We start from the raw sequence: 22,966 nt of genomic DNA, 5'->3' as shown, positions 1-22,966 counted from the left end.
ACAGTGGGTGGTACCAACTGCTACACCTAGTGTGCTAAACATAGTCTATTCTAAGGTCAAGAATGTAAAGGATACCCCAGTCCACATTAGGCCTGTGTTGAAAAAAAAATCGATTTTCCAATTCTAAATCGATTCTCATATTAATTCCTAAAAATCGATTATGTATAAAAGATCAAATTTTTTTTTTTCCCCAATCATTTTCGCCAGGTGAACTTTAATCCCAGTAGTCGGACACACAGTTTGTCATGACACTTCTGAAAAATGCCAGGTGCTTCATGGCAATATGTGTGCGTGGTGACAGAATAAATTAGATAAGCTAAAATGATTTGTTTACTGCATGAACTGTTGCAATTTCTTTCTTTTTTGCACTTTAAATGGATATTGAAAGGCCTGTTTGAGTTATTTATTTCACAATAATTATTGTGAAATTATTATTTCACTAGTTATTTTACAGTCATATAATTCAGGCAACAGCTCAAAAAACATTTTAAATAACACTAAGCCAAATCAATATTGAATCGGATCATGATAATCGATTCTGAATATTAAGAATCGGAATCGAATCTTGACATTTGAATCGATACCCAGCCCTAGTCCACATACCTCAAAGCAGCTTCCAGCACAGTCAAGACAGGGACCACCGGAATGGCAGCGAGAGATGTTTAAGTGAGCCCTCCTCTTCTCACAAGTGAGCTGCTTTTGATGTTGCTCCCAGGTGCAACCCATCAAGGTAATCAGAGGACAGCCAGTGGCAATTCAGAGCTGAGCCACTTCCCAATTAGCTCCAACAATGGACACCTGAGGAAGACACATATGTTTGTGTGTTAATGTGACAACATTTAGTCTGTTGATCCTTCATTCACACACACACACGCACAGACTTGTGATGAAGGGTCGCAGTAATCTAGAGAACTGTGGTGCGAATCGAGCCGCGTGAACGCTGCCATGGTGGCTCACGGTTGCTTTTTTAAAGGTTCTCTGTGGCTGCTAACCGCTCTGGTCGTTGGCAGCTCTAGAAAGTCTTAGACTTCACCACAGTTCAGTCTGCCCACTAGGGATGGACGATATGGACTAAAAAATGTATCACGATAATTTCTGGCACTTATCCCGATAACGATAAAAATTACGATAAAAAAATACCAATTCAACTCCACCTTTTCAACTATAAATCTATCACCACATTCAGTCTTTGGAGCCCCCAAAACACTGCTCTAAAAGAATACTAAATGCTATTAAACGTAATCAATGGGAATCTTTCTTTCTTTCTTTCTTTCTTTCTTTCTTTCTTTCTTTCTTTCTTTCTTTCTTTCTTTCTTTCTTTCTTTCTTTCTTTCTTTCTTTCTTTCTTTCTTTCTTTCTTTCTTTCTTTCTTTCTTTCTTTCTTTCTTTCTTTCTTTCAGGCTCATTTCCTTCCTTCCTTCCTTCCTTCCTTCCTTCCTTCCTTCCTTCCTTCTGCGTCGATTGAACATAGAACCATAAATCAGCTTTACACAAAAACGTCATCAACAGGAATTTATCGTTTTTATCGCGAGATGACAAATTCTTACCGTGGGGAATTTTTTTGACGGTTTATCGTGAACGGTAAAATATCACCCATTCCTACTGCCCACTTTACTCTTTGCTGTCTGCTGTTAAGGACGGATCGGAGAGGTTGCAGCCACAGTCTGACCCAAGAAAATGTAATCTAATATTCATTTGTTTAATAACACGCCGTAAGTGTTGAAGTTTCTCCAAAGAGTCGTCAGGAAGGAGTGGGTCAGGAGAAACTTGGGACTGAAACCCCTTCGTTGTTGGGTAACTGAACCGACTCCTGCTTTGACAGTAGTCGTCATTCATGGAGGCAGCCCCTCGGTGTGGCCCAGTGTTTTTACCACATGAGGGCCAGACCACCTTCAGTTGTGGTTTGAGAGACTCACTGGTGATGCAGTGAAGTCCAGAATATCAGGAAACATGACGTCAGTAATAAGTTCACGACCACACGTGAAGGACACGACAGTCCCCACACAGACCTTCACCTCCCGGGAGGTCACATGGTTCCGGGTCTAGAGTTAGGGTCTGCTGCACAGGTGCTCTTGGTGCTCTGGTTGCTTTGACATCTCAACTCAACGCTGTCCTCTTGTGACCCGATCACTCGGGACGAATGTTAATACCAGGATCAAACATGACCTTAATGACAGTATTCAGCCTCCGTAAGCTGCCTGTTCTGTTACTTAATTGTTTTAAAACATCCATTTCATCTAGATCAGGGATATTCAATTGGTGGCCCGCGGACCATATGCAGCCCGCCAGGAGCTTTTATGTGGCCCCTGGTCATATTTAAAAAAGGGGGTGTTTTTTTTTTAATAATAGTGATGCACCGAATGTTCAGCCGAAAATAGCAAAAAAAAAAAAACACTTTCGGTGGAATAAGTGGGGAAAAAAACAAACAGTTAATAACAGCTGGAGTGAGGGAGCAGTGTTAAACGCAGCAAACCTGTCAGCATGTCAAATAAGGAAATCTTGGTGGAAAGTGGTGCTTTGTCATTATGGCGTGTTTTATTAAAAGTAGGTCAATATCAATTTCATTAAGTTTGCACAATGCATGGTTTCAAAATGAACTTGCATTCAAAATAATATTTCTTTATCTGAATATTATATTTAACATTCACAATTACTAAATCTGGAGACAATTAATACATAATTCATATGTAAACTAGATATATTCAAATGTATAATACAAATGTATTATATTTACATAAGTCTTCGTCTTTGAGTGCAAAATACCTTTTGAAAATCCCCACATTTTCAAATTGTGCGGCCCTCTCCTTACAGTCCTTTTGCAGATGTGGCCCCCGGCCGAATCTATTTGAATACCCCTGATCTAGATCTATATCTGTTCTTGCTTGAGTAACGGTTATCTTCTTAACTTTGCGTAAATCCAGAAAGTTAAGAAGATTTAACTCCATGGCAACTGTTGGACTCTTCCAGCTGTCAAATATGTTGACGTTTCATTAACTATTCCTCATAACGTTCCACACTTCCTTCATCTGTGTTTCTTAAAAAGGAAAAAAAAAAAAACATTTTCTCTTAATCCTCTTAAAATTTCTCTTCCTTTCTCCCGACAGTTCATCACTGTCGGGGTTCTCTTAAGTGCTAAGATGCTTTGTGAGCTAGTGTTATCCTTACCAGAACCAGGTCTTAACTTTCAGAAGAAATGCTAAACATCTTAATCCTGGGAGTTTTCCAAGAACTTTCTTGTCAGAGTTCTTTGTAATGCAGTACTTGATACCAAGTCACGTGTTGGGTGTTTTTTTTTTTTTGTTTGTTGTTATTTTTGTTTCATCTACAGTAGTGAAGTTACAAGGTATCCAGTCATATGAATGTTGCTTTGTTCTGATGCAGGAAAATTGTGTAATTTGACATTAAATGACGCCGAGCTCATGAGCATGCGTGGGTGTGTGTGTGTTTCAGATTCGTGTGAAAGTAGAGAAGAATCCGGAGCTGGGTTTCAGCATCTCTGGAGGAGTGGGAGGCCGGGGAAACCCCTTTCGCCCCGACGATTATGTAAAAGCACAACTTTGATCAGATTTTTCTGATTAAAAGCCTCTTTGTTGTAAGTGTAACAGCTGGATTTATGGCTTACATGTCCTCTAATTTCAGGGTATATTTGTGACAAGGGTCCAACCTGAGGGTCCTGCATCCAAAATCCTTCAACCTGGAGATAAAATCATTCAGGTATCCTTTTGTGTTGACAAGTTCGGGTGATGCTGGTGTTTGTGTTTTGAGATGTTAACTGATAATATCTTTTTTTTTTTTTTTTTTTTGTCCACAGGCGAACGGATACAGCTTTGTGAATATCGATCACGGGAATGCAGTGGCCCTCCTGAAAACCTTTCCAACCACTGTGGATTTGATTATCGTACGAGAAGTGCAAGCATAGACTCACCTGAACCTGAGAGCCGGGGGGGTCGGCATCAAAGAATAACAAAATAATTTTTATGCCGACCGTCTTATTTTTATACACAGAAGAGACTGATCTGTTGATGCCTGTCGGGACTATTTATAGTAGAGATCTTGAGGTCTTTGAAGCCTCGATTTTAAACTGGGAAAACCACTGAATGTAGTGGGTCTAAGCGAGACAGCGGTAAACACCTGCAAGTACGTGTCCTCGAAAAGGCCGTCACTGTGGTGTACATATATTTTTTTACAAAGAAGCTGAAGATGGCTCTGACGCACATGCTTACTGTGGTCTCTGTACAGATATTCCTTTCGTTTTTGTTTTCTTCAGTCTGAAACTCGTCAACCACTGATCAAGTTGGGTTTTATTTCTGCATGTTGTGGACACGAAGCTGACCACTAGGGGACAGGGCTCCCTCTCCTCTGTCATCCAGTTTGCCTTTTTTGTTGTTTTTTTCATTTCTGGACATTTATTTTGAAACCGTTTTCTTCAATCTTATCTGGAGGACAGCGTTAGGTGCTCATCAAGGGTAGACGAATGTAGATCAAGAAGGGGTTTGGTTTGGTTTTTTTGTTTTAATTTTTTCTTCATGCGAGATCAATAAGCTGAGAAGAGGTTAATTATCCACGCCTGCTTGCACAGATCTTTTAAATATCCTTCAGCACACGGACACGTCGCCCCAGCTCAGACACCCCGATCTTTGGAAACGTATCAAGTTCTTAGACATTAAAGGATTTCTATTTGCATTTGTTTGTGTAATAAAGCAGGAAATTTGAATGTCAAATCACATTTTAGAGGACTAAGTTGATGAAGATATGTGTTTTAAAGCCAAAAGTTTTACTTTTTTTTTTTTTTTTACTCCAGTAAACTTGGCAAAATAGGCTAAATGAAATAATAACTGCTTGCTCCGCCCACCAGTTTTCAGTTTAGCCATCAAATACCCTTTTTTTTTTCTTACTTTTCTAAGAGGAAAATATCTGGCAGTGATGCTAATTTAACCAAAGCAAGCTTGGAAGTTGTTGTCGGCAGGTAAAAGCAGGAGCAACAGAGGAAAGACTTTTGAATAAGGTGAATATTAGATGTGTGACCGTCATCGGAGTGGGTTTCAGCATCGTGCAGTTTTGTTTCTCACCTGAGACAGGACCACAGGTTGCCTTTTCTATCTAGAAATATGTTTCATCTCGCTTGTTACTCATCACTATAGGGCAGTAATTTTTTTTCTTTCTTCTTTTTTTCCTTCATTGTACAGAAAATATAGTTGGGAGATGCAAAATATCAAGTGCCATAGACCTCGAACTGTTTGAACAGGGGAGGACGTTCGACCCCGGAACCCGAGCAATACTTGCATATTCACAACTGTCGGAGTACATTTGCAGCATAACGGCTTAAAAGCAATATTCAAAGCCTTTATTTTCATTCCCAGAACATCATTTTTGAAACAAAGCAGAACTTTTAGTAGTCCCTGATTATTTTACATGGTTTTATACTGTGAAATGAATCTTTTTTTTTTTTTTTTTTTTGTAATGAAATGGCACAAGAAATATATAGTAGTGCATAAAAAGAAGAAAAAAAAACTGCATTGTGTAAAAAGAAAAAGTGAAAGTTTTTGTCACTTTGCCTGAGACTTTTTACTGACTATTGTGTAGAGCACCAAGTCTCTTGTTGTTGTTGAATTAATCATCTTACACTGTGGGAGAAAAAGAAAACAAAAAATGTAACAAATCCAGTTGAAGCTGCTTTCTGTTTGTCGAAGAACAGTGAGGAAGCAACGCGACCAGCTTTTGTTCGCTCAGCCCCTCGACGTTCATTTACTGGTACAGCAGGGGGACGCGTTTCTATAAACGACGGAAACGATCAACCTCACGTGATAAGTCACAGCCTCCACAATCTCAAGAGTTTACGTACAATACCACCTTCCTCCCGCAGTGTTGTAATGGATAACATTCCCTTGTTGGTGGTAGACCATGTCTTCTACTGGCTTCTGTGTATGTTTGTAACAAAGTTCCACTTGTGATTCCCGCCCCCAGCACTGACTAACCAAAATTGAAACACTGTGGAGATAATTGGATTTTAATCCCTTTAAAATAAATACATAACTCGATAAAGCCACTCGATGTAGCATTTCTGTTTCTGACCACATGGAGGCAGCATTTCACACGTGACAAAACAAAGAGCACCTCTATTGGCACAAAGTGGTATTACAAGACATGCCACCCAGTTTTGTCATTGGCTCTTTAGTCAAGCTCTGTTGTGCGCCCCCATGTGGTCAGATGTGGATTAACTACACAGAGTGCCTTTTAAGATTGGTCAATTTTATTTAGTAGCCAATCAAAATGTGCATTTCCAAAAGATTTTCACGCATTGTATTTTATACATGAAATCGTTGATTATATTCGTCGTCTTTTTTTGTGATTTCTGTTTACTTTTTTTTTAAGACTAGGGAGATTAATTTCTGGGATTTCGGTCACTTTATCTTCATGACAAATGTCTGACATTTATAGACAATCTAGGGAAGATTAAGATACATTTTCACTCTTTCTACATCCATGTTGGTTTGTTCTTTCAAGCTCCCACTCTGTATTTATTTAGCAGACTTACATGGATTTTAGACATTACTAATCGAAGTGTAAATACTCTAAAAAGTTTGAGGAAGGTTATTAACGGCATTAGTGACTTTCGATTGTAAAACCAGCAATAAATTGCAATGCAGAGGCACCCATTTTAATGTATAGCTAGTGTTACCAAGGTTTCCCTGGAAACAGTCACAATGAACTGATGATTGGTATGCATTTATCCAACATTCCAGATTTTGTATATAATTACCTGTTTCAGAAGTAACATGTGGAAAATAAACTAATGCTGTTAAACAGTGATTTTTGTCTGGTTTTATCTCAGGATGATGCTCAAACTAGGAATCCTTTCATTCATACTGCATTAAATGTGACACCTAAGTTTATGCAAGTCTTTCAAGAGCTGAATATGTTGATTCAATCCATCATTACATCTGCGTTCATGCTTGTGATGATTTTGGTTTTGCTGTTTTATCCCAACTGTGGTTGATTCACTGAGTTCAATTTGACCACTGAGGCCATTGCCATGCAACACAGCACCTTTTTTAAAGGCCCTTCCTGCAGGTGGTGGGTCCAAAGGATGGCAGTCCCATGTGGGAGACCCAATTCACCTTCAGGGCTGGCTCCGGAGTGAAACCTCCATCTTTTTAATCCGGGCATGGCATCTTCATTTGGCATTTCCATAAGAGCAAATGTACCTACCAGAAGCAAAGGGCCACATAGATCCTGATTGTTTGGGTTCTCAAACCTCTACCCTGTGAAAAGGTGGGCAAATAAAAGGCAACGCAACAACCCAGCCCCACCTGTTGTGATGGTCTGTATGACCAAGATATCGAAGTCATGACTACACATGGCCTAAATGAGCTTTCTTCCAGACTGTAAACGTCTCAAAAGAGGAGACAAGAGGATGGGGAGTTAGGAAGGACTTAGGAAGAGTAGAGCTCCTCTCCATAGAGGGAAGCTACTTGGTCAGGATGCCTTTAGTCTTACAAACAAGGTGTTCCAAACGTGCACCCATTTGCCTTGTGGCGGACCCAAGACTGAGAGCTCTTGTTTGGCTTGTGATATGTCCCGCCAGAAGAACTCCAACACCCCCTCAGCCATGGCCTTGCGCACTAATAAACTATAAAGAAACAAAAGTTGAATATACAAAGTAAACCAAATGTGTGCGTTATAGATGGAACTTGTGCATTTCAACATAAAATAAATAAAAGGTGTGTACAAAATAAATCAAAGTGTCGGTGTTTGAGGTTACCGCCATTTCTAGCTGTGGGGCTGCACACTCTGTAATTATTATATTCTGTAAAAATTTAACTAACATTTTATCTACTTTAACAAAAAATCTGTACAGTGTCGTTGGGTAAGGCGTTTCTCTAAATAAAATGCCTTATACCTAAAATTCATCTAATTCCTGCCATGTGATTGAGTATGTATCATTTGTCTTTTCTTCCTCTCTCTTTCCTCCTGTCATCTATTTCTTCACCCTTTTGTCCTCTTCTCTGTCCTTCCTTTCTGTTGACAAGAAACAGAAGAGAAGGACAGGTTAATGGATGATTCAGTCAACATGAGACTGCACTACATCCTGCAACACCTCGGCTATGCTATGTTACGATGTTCATGGACTTCAGCTCGGCGTTCAACACCATCGTCCCGGCCATCCTCCACTCCAAACTCACCCAGCTCACTCTGCCCTGCACCGGTCAGTGGATTAGTAACTTTCTGACTGACAGGAGGCAGCAGGTGAGACTGGGGAACATCACTTCCAGCAGCCGAACCATCAGCACTGGAGGCTCTGGAGCCGCCCAGGGGTGAGTTCTCTCCCCACTGCTCTTCTCCCTTTACACCAACTGCACCTCCCGAGACCCGTCTGTTAAATTCCTGAAGTTTGCAGACGACACAATAGTCATCGGCCTCATCCGGGACAGTGACGAGTCTGCATACAGACGGGAGGTTGAACGGCTGGTCTGCTGGTGTGGTCAGAACAATCTGGAGCTGAACACGCTAAAAACTGTGGAGATGACAGTGGACTTCAGGAGGAGCCCCCCCCCACTCTGCCACCCATCACCGACAGCACTGTGACTGCTGTTGAAACCTTCAAGTTTGTGGGCTCCACAATCTCCCAGGACCTGAAGTGGGAGACCAACACAGTCCCCATCCTCAAAAAGGCCCAGCAGAGGCTGTACTTCCTGCGCCAGGGCAGGAAGCTCAATCTGACAAAGGAGCTGCGGATTCAGTTCTACACGGCAATAGTCCAGTCTGTTCTCTGCTCCTCCATCACTGTTTGGTTTGGACACCAAACAGGAAAAGAACAGACTGCAACGGACAATTAGGTCTGCAGAGAAAATAATTGGTGTCAGCCTGCCCTGTCCACAGTCGGGAAACGGGCAGGTAACATCTCTGCAGACCCCTCACACCCTGGTCACAACCTTTTTGAACTTCTCCCCTCTGGACGGCGCTACAGAGCACTGTACACCAAAACAACCAGACACCAGTGCAATATCTTCCCTCAAGCTGTGTCTGTGTTAAACAGCTAAAAACCGGACTCAAACCAAAACTCTTGAACACAGATATTTATGTGTATATAAATATATTTATATATTTGTTTTACATGCTGTTTTTTTTACATAGGTTTTGTAATTTTATTTTCATTGTATTATTGTCCTTGCTTATTATTATATTCTCATTCTTTTTTTTTTTTTTCACTTGAGAGCCAAGTGAACCGAAGACAAATTCCTTGTGTGTGTTGACATACAGTGGGGCAAAAAAGTATTTATTCAGACACCAGTTGTGCAAGTTCTCCCACTGAAAAAGATAAGAGAGGCCTGTAATTTTCATCACAGGTATATCTCAACCATGAGAAACAAAATGAAAAAAAAAAAAATCCAGAAAATCACATTGTGATTTTTAAAGAATGTATTTGCAAATTATAGTAGAAAATAAGTATTTGGTCAATAAGAAAAGTTCATCCCAATACTTTGTTATATACCCTTTGGGCCCGATTTACTAAGATCCTAAATAAAGAGTACTAAATTGCGTGTGCACTGAAAAAGTTTACGCGTGCTGCTGTTGTGTGTTTTGCGGGTGATCAACTAAGATTGCGTGCGCAATTGATAACAGGTGCAAACAGCAGTATTTAAATGAGGTGTTGCGCGTCTTACGGTTTGCGGCGCAAACTTTGCGCCATGGAGTCTGGATGGAAAGCAGGATATAGTCGCAACCGCAAAATGAAATTTGACGAGTTGGAGTTATAGAGATAAATTGTTGTATTCAGCACCCCTGCCGTGAAAAGCACCCCCTCGTATATTCAATGATAAGTAGACCAAGAAAAAAAACAACACACTGACACTCAATATATTTATATATACACACTCACACAAACACATACTTAGGAGTTTATATTATATATATTTACAAATATTATGGAAGACAACACAGTAAGCAGGCTATTAATTAATGACATCAATAACCATTTACCCGATTTTTGTTATCTGTGACTGTGATTGTGGGAAAGTATGACTATTGTGGAATCCATGAGCGCATTTAAACATGAATCATTAACACAAAACTGGACGCTAAACAGAACATGAACAGAACACGGAATGAGAATATCATTTTTGTCAGATGAGGGGGTGCTTTTCACGGCAGGGGTGCTGAATACGGCACAACACCGGGGTATGACTGCAGAACAAGTATAGGCGCACAATAAGAAACACTTTTTTCTCCATGAAAACACGTGATTTATTTATTATCACAAATAAAAAAAATGTTGCAACCTTTTGCTGAATAATACTCGATTTAACATTCAAATCAAATATTTCTCCTTTTGCATGTGGAGATTAGCACCTTCCTTTTGAACGTATTAAATACAGACGCAATCACAATCCCCGCAAAAACTTTCAGGCTTGGTAAATCTCATTGCGTGTGGTAAATGGAACAATTTGCATCTTTCCCTCCCAGTATTTAGCGATTTCTGGTGGGTACGCCCCGTATTGATTATTCATCAGGGCAAAAGTACTAAATGAAAAGCGTGTGCTATTTTGCGCATTTGAGAGACGCAGTCCTCTTTGCACGCTGTTAGTAGATCAGCTGGCACTTTGGTTTGCGGGTGCTGTCAAGTTTGCACACGTTTTTACACACGCAAACCTTTAGTAAATCGGGCCCTTTGTTGGCAATGACAGAGGTCAAACGTTTTCTGTAAGTCTTCACAAGGTTTTCACACACTGTTGCTGGTATTTTGGCCCGTTCCTCCATGTAGATCTCCTGTAGAGCAGTGATGTTTTGGGGCTGTTGTTGAGCAACACGGACTTTAACTCCCTCCAAAGATCTTCTATGGGGTTGAGATCTGGGGCCTCATTTATCAACGTTCGTACGCACAGATATGTGCGTAAAGTGTGCGTATGAACATTCCCACGCAAAGAATGGAATGGAATGGAATTTATCAACATGTACCTGTGCGCAGGAACACGTGTAAATGTAAGCACAACTCCGACCATGCATACACACAAAATCTAGTGGTAGAACAGGGAAACTACAAATAGAACCCATTAAAAGATTCTCAGTGTTCAGCGATCTCAAACTTCACACATGTTCCCCGTTTCCTCTAATTAATAAAAATTCTCCATTAGTAATTTAGCAGACATTTTGAATAATTGGTGTGACAGCTATAAAAGACTGCTGTGGCAGGACGACCTGAAAAGAAAATACAAGTACCATGGCTTACTTAGAACCGTGCGCTCCGAATTGAATTCAGTTACGTGAACATGAAAGGATTTCATTCAATCCATGCACAAATAATCTGCGATGCAACTATGTCTCTGTCAAACGTTGTTGCCCGGTGGCCTGAGGAACGCAATTTAACGCAACCCATTTATTCTGCAGAACAGCTCTGTTGGTGTTTGCACCTCCAAGCAGGAGCTGTTGACTCCAACCAAATCTTAATTTACCGTATATGGACAATCTTCCAAGAAATATATCAAACATGGTCAACATAATTATTTTACTAGGTAAAAATCACATACAAAAATGCAAATGGAATAACAGCAAACCCTCCATTGTACATCTGAAAAATGAATGTAAACTGTACTTAGCGTCTCTTAAACTGATGTGTGAAAAAAACGATATTGCCAAAAGCTTATATGAAACGATGTCTTTGTTTCTTCATTTTTATTAATACACTTCCCATAGCTTGTCAGTAAATGTATCTTTTTTTTTGCTCTCAACCCCCCCAAATGTTGAATATCTGTAGATAATTGATTGTTTGTTTCGTTTTCATTTGCCTTTTGTTGTAAACCCTACAAAATTTTGTTCAATAAAGTTTGCTACCATATATGATATCAACAACAGCTCCCGCTTGGAGGTTTTTTTTTTCCTTCAAACTTTATTGAACAAAAACAACAAAACAAAAAATGTTTCTTACGAAGCCACTCCTTCATTACCCGGGTGGTGTGTTTGGGATTATTGTCATGTTGAAAGACCCAGACCCAGACCTGATGGAAGGAGGTTTCCACTCAAGATCTCATGATGCATGGCCCCATTCATTCGTTCCCTTACACGGATCAGTCGTCCTGGTCCCTTTGGCTCATCCCCAAATCATGATGTTTCCACCCCCATGCTTCACAGTAGGTATGGTGTTCTTTGGATGCAACTCAGCTTTCTTTCTCCTCCAAACATGACAAGTTGTGTTTCTACTAAAACGTTCCATTTTGGTTTCATATAACATTCTCCTTATCCTCTTCTGCATCATCCAAATGCTCTCTAGCAAACTTCAGACGGGCCTGGACATGTACTGGCTTCAGCAGGTGGACACGTCTGGCACTGCAGGATTCAGTCCCTGGTGGTGTAGTTTGTTACTGATATACCTTTGTTACTTTGGTCCCAGCTCTCTGCAGGTCATTCACTAGGTTCGCCCGTGTGGTTCTAGGATGTTTACTCACCGTTCTTGTGATCATTTTTACCCCACGGGGTGAGATCTTGCGTGGAGCCCCAGATGGAGGGAGATTATCAGTGGTTTTTATGTTGTTGTTGTTGGAGCCAATATGGGTGTTTTTGGTTTGTTTTTGTTTTTGTTGAAAGACTAGTTAATATACTTTTTGTGTTACTAATATACCAAGCCACAAGGGGGCAGCAATCACCTTGGTAATGGGTTACTTCACACAATCAAGTATTAAATAGACACAGGTGTGTGGGTTAGGCGTGTTTTGAACCACAGAGAGAATAACGTTTCTTCCCCCATGTTAAACCATACTTTTAATTAAATGTTATACAAACCACGGGAAAACAACATCATATCATAACATCAACAAGCAACAATAAAGAGACAGAGAGAGACAAGACCGGCAAAGCAGACAACAAAACCTAAGGCGCGTGTAAAGTCTTCAATCGGATCATTCACCACCGTGGCTAATTAGTCACAACGTATGTCTTCCCTAATAATCTCTAATCTGTAATAATTGCTCCCACAGTTGATTTCTTCACACCAAGCTGCTTACCTTTTGCAGATTCAGTCTTCCCAGCCTGGTGCAGGTCTACAATTTAGTTTCTCACGTCCTTTGACAGCTCTTTGGTCTTGGCCATAGTGGAGTTTGGAGTGTGACTGTTTGAGGTTGTGGACAGGTGTCTTTTATACTGATAACCAGTTAAAACAGGTGCCATTAATACAGGTAACAAGTGGAGGACAGAGGAGCCTATTAAAGGAGCTTGAGGCAGGATTTATGAAAAAAATTCGTATATGTTTTACATTTTCTAGTAATAATGTCAGATGAAGCGTTCCAAACCAAAAACAATGAGCCCTCTAGTGTATCTCTCCGTTGCCTTGAACAGGCTGTGTGCTGCAAAATGTGCTGCAATTCTGAGCCCGAATTTCTCGCACTGTCCTGCGGATGTGACGTCATGCACGTTCTCCCCGTTCTCCCGTGCCGGCTTCACTGTTGGCTGCAGTACCCCCGACTGCCGTCGTGGCGAAGGGTGGTGCTATTGAGTCTCATTTCTTAAAAGGAGCCTCATGCTCCTTTAAAGAAGAAGTTACAGCTCTGTGAAAGCCATAAATCTTGCTTGTTTGTAGGTGACCAAATACTTATTTTACCAAGGAGTTTACCAATTAATTCAGTAAAAATCCCACAATGTGATTTCCTGGATTCTTTCTCCCCATTCTGTCTCTCATAGTTGAAGTGTACCGATGATGAAAATTACAGGCCTCTCTCATCTTTTCAAGTGGGAAAACCACAATTGGTGGCTGACTAAATATTTTTTTGCCCCACTGTACCTGGCAATAAAAGTGATTCTGATTCGGATGCAAGGCAACATCTATAACAGGCAGGACTGCGGCCCTCGAGGATCACCCTATAGACTAGGGCTGTTCGATTTTGCCCAAAAATAAAATCTCGATTTTTTTTCTCTCAAAATTTGATTTTCGATTACGATTATTTTGTGAATTGACAAAAGGCAAAGAAATGATTTCAAATATGCTGTTTTTTTATTGAACATTTGCCCCATTGGGCTTTAAGTGCAAACTTTGCTCTTATTAAACCAAAAATGAATGAATACATTGCAAAACTCTGTAAAATAAGTTGAAAAAAAGTTTTAAAAAATATAATAAAATATAAAGTTTTATCTCTGAAAAGAAAAATCAGCAAATCAGCACTTGCAAACATACAGTAAGTTATATTTCCAATTAAATAAAACAAGACATTTTCTTATTAAACTAAACTGGGTCTTTGCATGCTAAATAATAATGCAACCCATGAAGGAGGTAGAGGTGTGTAATGTCAGTCATTACATTTGCTATTCACATTTGCAACTTTTTTGCAAGGAACACGAGCCGGTCTACGGCATCTGGCTTGAGGGATGCCCGGTGGCATGTTACAACGCCCCCTCCTACACTAAAGAGCCTCTCCGGTGGGGCCCTTGTCGCAGGTATTGAGAGGTATTTACATCAATCCTTAATATGGTATCAATCATTAATGTGTGCAGACAAGGTAAAAAAAAAAAAAAAAGTGAAAAATCGATTTTATGATTTTCACGTTTTAACATCGTTCTAATTACATAATCGCGATTACGATTTAAAATCGATTAATCGAACAGCCCTACTATAGACCTTTTTTTTTTCTTTAAATCGGTCTATCCCTTCGTGCTTTCTTTCTGCCTTTCTTTCGTCCCTCAAACCAAATTTGATCCGTCTAGGTCAGGGGTAGGCATTCCTGGTCCTCGAGGGCCGGTGTCCTACAGATTTTAAATGTTTCCCAGCTTCATTTCACCATGATACAAGTGACACCGGATCCCCTCAAGGCTGCGTTCTCTCTCCTCTACTCTTCTCCCTGTACACCAACAGCTGCACCTCCAGTCATCAGTCCGTCAAGCTCCTGAAGTTTGCGGACGACACCACCCTGATTGGACTCATCTCTGATGGTGATGAGTCCACCTACAGGTGGGAGGTGGACCAGCTGGTGACCCGGTGCGGTCGGAACAACCTAGGGCTCAACGCTCTAAAGACAGTGGAGATGATAGTGGACTACAATTTTATTTTATTTATTTATTGGCTTTGTCTCGAACACAACAAAACCCAATCAAATTAAAAGCATCAGAATAAAAAAAAATAAAAGCAAAACAATTTAACAGTCTCATTCAAAAGTAAAACACAAATCAAAACAATGTGTTCGAGAGGGAACAGGAGGAAGCAGAACGCTTATTTAGTCCTGTCCCTTCCTCACAATATCATATATAAACTATAAAAATTAAATAAAGTTAAAAGAGAAAAAAAAAAAATATAACAAAAAATAAATAAATACAACACAAACAACCAATAAGCAATATCCGTAATTATAATCATAATTGAACCGGTCTCCTCAATATCCTAAATTCCAGAGTCCATCTCCCAGTCACCTCTACAATGATCCACGAACAGCCTTGAATGCTGGCAGTTATATTTGTATCATATATACTCCATTCACAATAAAACAAAATAATAATCAAAGAAATACATATGTAATGTGAATTACTTTCCTTAGAGGTCCCCATTATTATACTTGTCAAGAATTGCTTTCTTGTATGTGTTTTTAAACTGTATAGAGTTAGTACTATGTTTGATTTTATCATCAAGACCATTCCACAAAGTTACCCCACAAACTGATATGCACATAGTTTTAAGAGTAGTGCGTACACATGGTTGTTTAAAATGTAATTTTCCTCTTAGACTATATTGTCCTTCATTAGCTTGAAACATTTTTTGAATGTTTTCAGGCAGTGAATTATTTCTTGCTTTGAACATTATTATTGCTGTTCTAATTTTCACTAAGTCCATAAATTTCAAAGTCTGTAATTTAAGAAATAGAGGATTGGTGTGATCGAGATACCCAGCATGATTTATTATCCTTACTGCTCTTTTTTGCAATGTGCATATCCTTTGTAAGGTGCTCTTGTAAGTATTACCCCAGATTTCAACACAATAGATCAGATATGGTAATATGAGTGCACAGTACAGATTGTATAGTGTTGTTTGGTTCAAGATGTGTCTACATTTATTCAGCACTCCAATACTCCTTGCCATCTTAGAACACAGATACCTAATGTGGGCCTTCCAGCATAACTTGTGGTCTATTAAGACACCCAAAAATTTGTTTTCATAAACTCTTTCTAATACAACATTATTCATTTCTATTTGAACATCTTCATTCATTTTACGATTTCCAAATAACATAAATTTAGTTTTCTTCAAATTCAATGATAACTTATTTGTATCAAACCAACATTTTAATTTAACCAATTCATTCGTGACCACTTCCACGAGCTGCGGCAAGTCTTCTCCAGAACAAAAAATATTTGTGTCATCCGCAAATACAACAAACTTAAGTAGCTTTGAAACTTTACAAATATCATTGATATACAAAATAAAAAGTTTTGGGCCTAAGACTGACCCTTGTGGGACACCACAGGTAATATTAAGACTCTTTGACTTATGCTGACCCATCTGCACAAATTGACGCCTGTTTTTAATGTAGCTCTTAATCCAATCAGATGCAACCCCTCTTATGCCATGCCGCTCCAGTTTTTTTAGTAGTATCTCATGATCAATTGTGTCAAATGCTTTTTTTAGGTCAACAAATATTCCCATAGCATATTTCTTATCCTCTATACAGTTTGTTATTTCCTCTACCAACTCAATTAATGCCATGGAAGTTGATCTGCCCGACCTAAACCCATACTGACTGTCCATTAATATATTGTTTTTTTCAATGAAATTATCCAGTCTTGTAACAAAAAGTTTTTCGATTATTTTTGAGAACTGAGAAAGCAAGGATACAGGTCTATAGTTGGTGAACAGGTGTTTGTCACCATCTTTATACAACGGAATTACTTTAGCCACTTTCATTTTTTCTGGAAATGTTCCTGTTTTGAATGATAAATTACATAAGTGAGTTAGCGGTTTCACAATTCCATGTATTATTTTCTTTACAAGAAACATATCAATATCATTCCAATCTTTTGATGTCTTACTTGTACACTTATTTACAATATCTATAATTTCCTTACTTTCTACAGTTCCCAGTATGATTGAGTTTGGATTTCTCTCCACCCATTTTTCCTCAGTAAATTTCTTCCCGGAGTTTTTTATTTCTTTGGCCAGTTCAGGACCCACATTAACAAAGAAATTGTTAAATCTATCAACCACTTCATTCCTATTAGTAATTGTTATGTCTTTGTCCGTAAACCATTCAGGGTAGTCTGGTTTGTTTTGTTTTTTTCTAATAATATTATTTAATATAGTCCATGTACTTTTTATGTTATTTTTATTATTATCCAATAATTTATTATAATAATCCTTCTTACATACCCTCATAATATTAGTTAATTTGTTTTTATATTTCTTATATTTAACCTCCGCCTCTTTTGTTCTATATTTTATAAAATGCCTATACAGAGTATTCTTTTTCTTACAGGCATTTTGCAGTCCCTTCGTCATCCAGGGGTTTTCAGAATACTTTTTGTTACTAGTACATTGTTTGATTGGACAGTTTTTGTCATATGCATTTTTGAATATGTCTAAAAATAATTCATACGCTTTGTTAACATCAGTTTCTTCACAAAGTACTTTCCAATTATAATTCATTAAGTCATTTCTAAATGCTGTTATCGATTCCTCAGATCTTACTCTCCTGTACTCAACTTCTTTACACGACCAGTTCCTTTTGTAGCTACATTCATGAATCACAAAGACAGGCAGGTGATCACTAATATCATTAACTAATACTCCGCTTACAGTATTGTCCATATTGTTTGTAAAAATGTTGTCAATCAAAGTGGCTGAGTGGGATGTTATTCTGGTTGGTTTTATGATTGTTGGAAATAAACCCATACTGTACATTGCCTCAACAAAGTCATCTGTCATTTTATGCCTGCTGGGATTCAACAAGTCAATGTTAAAATCCCCACAGACATATTTGACTTTTTGCTTTTCTTTAGTGAACACCTTTTCCATATTTTCTATAAAGATTCCAATGTTTGACCCAGGTTTCCTATACACACAACTGACAATTACATTTTTAATTTTTTCCATGCATATTTCAATAGTAATGCACTCCATTACATCATCAATGGTAACCGACATATTGTTCACAACCTTATATCTGAGGCCTTTATCAACAAATAGAGCCACACCTCCTCCAACTTTGCTTTCTCTACTAATGTAATTCAGCTCATATCCCTGCAAAACAAAATCTGTGCCTCTTCCTTCGTTAAGCCATGTTTCTGAGACGGCGATAATATTAAAATGTGTTTTGAACTGTGATAAATATTCTTTTATACTTTGGAAGTTTGTATATAAACTTCTGCTGTTGAAATGAATAATATGTATCCCATGTTCAATAGTAATATTATTGTTAAACTGCTTCTCTGTATAATAACAGCAACTGGTGTTTATATTTTTAAAAAGATTATATTCTGGATCTATATCCTGTTCATATTCTATTAAGTTTTGTCCCAGGTTGAGATGCTCAATATACTGAAAATCATTTATGTTATCAGACATGTTTGTGGTAAAGATGAGAACAATAGCAAAACAAACAAAAAGAACATTTAAAAATATCTAAACTAAACATTACTACCTATTCACTAGGTTATTCAGAATCATGAACATATTTGAACTAATGGTTACATAACTTATCCAGCTGCTCAGTGCTCCTAATACATATCACTTTGGCCTGTTCAGGACTACCATTTAATTTAACGAACACCTTGCAATTTGCAGTCCACGTGGACTGAATTTTCCCCTTCTTTTTCAGGAACCGTGCTTGTTTTGCTATATCAGCATTTACTTTAGTGAGATGCTCGTTAATATACACATTTGTGCCCTTCAATTTCCTGCCCTGCTTAAGCAGGTCAGTTTTGTTCTTTCTGTTAGCAAAACGGACAATGACAACTTGTTTGCCTTTTTGGACCTTTGATGGTACAATGTGACATGCTTCAATGTCCACCCTGTTTACAGAGATGTCATTGTCATGAAGGAAAGTTGTTACCTGTGCCTCTGTTGATTCATCATGTTCATCAGTGTCCTCTTGTTGCACTCCTTTCAGGGCCTTGGCATAAGATCGTGGCTTGATCGACAGACCAGTTATAATGACATTGTTCATTCTCGAGTACTGTTCTAAGTCCGATACTCGGTTCGAAGGGAATTAATTTTGCTCTTTTGCTCCTCATTCTGTTTCTTGAGCTCTTTAATTTCATTCATCAGTTTTAGTATTGAACGTTGCTGGTTGGCTATATTTGCCAGTTCTTCAGTCATCATGCTCACAGCATTCTTCAATTCCTCAATGTCTTTTTTAATTTCCTTAGTGGCCATCTTGCCACCAAAAGCCGCAATTTCAATTTAGAAGCAACTGCAGGGCGTGGCCTGGTGGCTAAACTGCTGCAAGGCCTGGGCCTGGGCCTGGTTGCCGTTGGTCGGAACTGCCGTTGGTCAGAACTGCCGTTGGTCGGAACTGCCGTTGGTCGGAACTGCCGTTGGTCGGAACTGCCGTTGGTCGGAACTGCCGTTGGTCGGAACTGCCGTTGGTCGGAACCGCCGTTGGTCAGAACCGCCGTGGGTCAGAACCGCCGTGGGTCAGAGCCGCCGTGGGTCAGAGCCGCCGTGGGTCAGAACCGCCGTGGGTCAGAGCCGCCGTGGGTCAGAACCGCCGTGGGTCAGAACCGCCGTGGGTCAGAACCGCCGCTGGTCGGAGCCTCTGGTGGTCGGAACCGCCGTTGGTCGGAACCGCCTTTGGTCGGAACTGCCGTTGGTCGGAACTGCCGTTGGTCGGAACTGCCGTTGGTCGGAACTGCCGTTGGTCGGAACCGCCGTGGGTCAGAACCGCCGTGGGTCAGAACCGCCGTGGGTCAGAACCGCCGTGGGTCAGAACCGCCGTGGGTCAGAACCGCCGCTGGTCGGAGCCTCTGGTGGTCGGAGCCGCCGCCGGTTGGAGCCTCTGGTGGTCGGAGCCGCCGCCGGTTGGAGCCTCTGGTGGTCGGAACCGCCGCTGGTCGGAGCCTCTGGTGGTCGGAACCGCCGCTGGTCGGAGCCTCTGGTGGTCGGAACCGCCGCAGGACGGAACCTCCGCCGGTCGGAGCCTCTGGAGGTCGGAACCGCCGCTGGTCGGAGCCTCTGGAGGTCGGAACCGCCGCAGGACGGAACCTCCGCCGGTCGGAGCCTCTGGTGGTCGGAACCGACGCTGGCTGGAGCCTCTGGAGGTCGGAACCGCCGCAGGACGGAACCGCCGCCAGTCGGAGCCTCTGGAGGTCGGACCCGCCGCCGGTCGGAGCCTCAGGTGGTCGGAATCGCCGCTGGTCGGAGCCTCTGGAGGTCGGAACCGCCGCAGGACGGAACCGCCGCCAGTCGGAGCCTCTGGAGGTCGGAACCTCCGCCGGTCGGAGCCTCTGGTGGTCGGAACCGCCGCTGGCTGGAGCCTCTGGAGGTCGGAACCGCCGCTAGGCGGAACCGCCGCCGGTCGGAGTCACTGGTGGTGGCTGGGGCTGTCGCCGCTGGCGCGACGGAGAAAATCGCCCCCGCGTGCACTCACACGTGCGCTGCTGCTGCTGCTGCTGCTGCTGCTGCTGCTGCTGCTGCTGCTGCTGCTGCTGCTGCTGCTGCTGCTGCTGCGAGTTCCAACAGGAAGAGGAGGAGCCAACAAGAGGGACGCAGCCCCACCTGCCCCCCTCACCCTGTGTGACTCCCCAGCAGACACTGTGGAGTCCTTCCACTTCCTGGGGACCATCATAACCCAGGACCTCAAGTGGGAGCTGAACATCCCCTCCCTCACCAAAAAAGCACAGCAAAGGATGTACTTCCTGCGGCAGCTGAAGAAATTCAACCTGCCAAGAAAATGATGGTGCAGTTCTACACGGCCTTCATTGAGTCCATCCTCACCTCCTCCATCACCATCTGGTACGCTGCTGCCACTGTGAAGGACAGGAGCAGGCTGCAGCGTATCATCCGCTCTGCAGAGGTGATCGGCTGCAATCTCCCATCTCTCCAGGACCTGCACGCCTCTAGGACCCTGAAGCGTATAGGAAAGATTGCAGCAGACACCTCCCACCCCGGACACAAACTGTTTCAGACTCTTCTCTCTGGCAGGAGGCTGCGGTCCATCAGGACCAAAACCTCACGCCATAAAAACTGTTTCTTCCCGACTGCAGCTGGTCTTGTCCACAATGCCCCGGACCCCCCTCTGTCCTGTCTACCACAGACTGCCCCACCGCAACAAATTCCTTGTGTGTGTTAAACTACTTGGCAATAAACTTCTTTCCGATTCTGATTCTGACTGTGTCGTTAACAGAATTGTGCAAACCTTGATGATAAGCTGATGATGATGATTAATTAGAATCAGGTGGGTTAAAGCAGGGAAACATCTAAAACATGCAGGACACCAAACCTGGGGTCTTGACTACATAGAACTGGAATTACTGTGTAGTTTTGTTGGGTTCCTGCCCACAAGGGTGTAGATGGCAACGAGAAAGCAGATCATATTGCTAAAAGTGCACTAAACTTGAGTAGTGAGGTAATTCTGAAAATCCCTTTTGGTAAAGGGGAAGCAAAATCAATAATCAGGATGGCAGTTAGGGATTCATGGCAGAAGGTGTGGGACACTGGTTCAAAAGGGAGACATTTTTTATAACATACAGAAGTCAATTAACATAAAGGTTTTCAAGGCTAAGTGCCGGAGAGAGGAAGTGATCATCCAGACTGAGATTAGGTCATACTCTGTTAAAATCAACTCTGTATAAAGGCTGTGTCTGATAAATGTGAGGAGTGTGATGTCATAGAGAGTGTTGAGCATGTGCTTCTTAAATGTGGCAAGTATGAGGTAGAAAGGAAGGCTTTAACAGACAGGGTGTACGAGCTGGGAGGGGAATGGAGTTTAGAAGGGTTGTTAGGGAGCAATGAGAAAATGAGGGATTATTACAGGGCACTCCTTGTCTTTCTTAAAGAGACAGGGCTAGACAATAGGATATACTGTAGATGTGATCAGAGCCGTCTGGGAGATTTGCGAGGCCCTGTGCGAAACGGCTGGGGGGCCAGCGACATTTTTGTTTTTTTTCGGGTCGGATCGGGTGTCTATATGCGCAATTTTAACTCTCCAATTAGCAAAATACTGGATACCTTCCCCTGCCTCATCATCATCTCGGGGCCCCGCGGCTGCTTGAGACCCGGTCGGATCGGTGATTTTTGTAACAAATGTATCAAACAAGCCTTTCAGAGAGGCATTAAACTCTTCCATTTTCCTTAGTTTTTTTCTTTTTTCATTCCCTGATGGAAATTTCCTGAATCTGTCTCGTTCTCTCGACATTGTGTGACAGTTTGTCACAACTCCACCCGTCTGGATCAGAGCACCATGTGTCAATGCGCTTGGTCTGACGCAGTTGTATTGAACAACAGACACAATCAGCAAGCACATCATTGCACATATATTTATTGATATGCACAGGCTAGTACACATTTAGGTCTGTAATGGAAGGTGACTGTTGATATTTATAAGGGAAAGAAGGAAAAAAGCGAGAAAAAAAACTACTAACTTATTTTATTCCATCCATCCATCCATCGTCCGCCGCTTATCCGTTCCCGGGTCGCGGGGGCAGCAGCCTCAGCAAAGATGTCCAGACTTCCTTCACCCCAGACACTTCTTCCAGCTCCTCCGAGGGGAGTCCGAGGCATTCCCAGGCCAGCCGGTGGGACATGCCTGGAACACCTCCCTAGGGAGGAGGGACATGCCTGGAACACCTCCCTAGGGAGGTGTCCAGGAGGATCCGGTACAGATGCCCAAGCCACCTCAGCTGACTCCTCTCAATGTGAAGGAGCAGCGGCTCGACTCCGAGCTCTTCCCGGGTGACCGAACTCCTCACTCTATCTCTAAGGGAGCGTCCAGCCACCCTGCGGAGGAAACTCATCTCGGCCGCTTGTATCCGCAATCTAGTCCTTTCGGTCACTACCCAAAGTTCA

The 22,966-nt window shown here is 41.5% G+C and overlaps 1 protein-coding gene across 6 annotated transcripts in view; it reads left to right on the top strand.

Moving 5' to 3' along the window:
• The window catches only part of erbin (erbb2 interacting protein), a 76,165-nt gene extending 69,361 nt beyond the window's left edge, over positions 1-6,804 (top strand). For all 6 annotated transcript variants that reach the window (XM_061733955.1, XM_061733956.1, XM_061733954.1 and 3 more), the window contains 3 exons: positions 3,451-3,543; positions 3,640-3,714; positions 3,812-6,804. In XM_061733955.1, coding sequence (XP_061589939.1) covers positions 3,451-3,543; positions 3,640-3,714; positions 3,812-3,919 — 276 coding nt within the window. In that variant the 3' untranslated portion in view covers positions 3,920-6,804. The remainder of the gene's footprint in view (positions 1-3,450; positions 3,544-3,639; positions 3,715-3,811) is intronic.
• Positions 6,805-22,966: the final 16,162 nt, after the last annotated feature.

This window comes from Cololabis saira, chromosome 11 (assembly GCF_033807715.1).
Source record: "Cololabis saira isolate AMF1-May2022 chromosome 11, fColSai1.1, whole genome shotgun sequence".
Taxonomy (NCBI): Eukaryota; Metazoa; Chordata; class Actinopteri; order Beloniformes; family Belonidae; genus Cololabis; species Cololabis saira.
The sequence above is the reverse complement of the archived record's forward strand: the minus strand, read 5'-3'. Positions and strand labels throughout refer to the sequence as shown.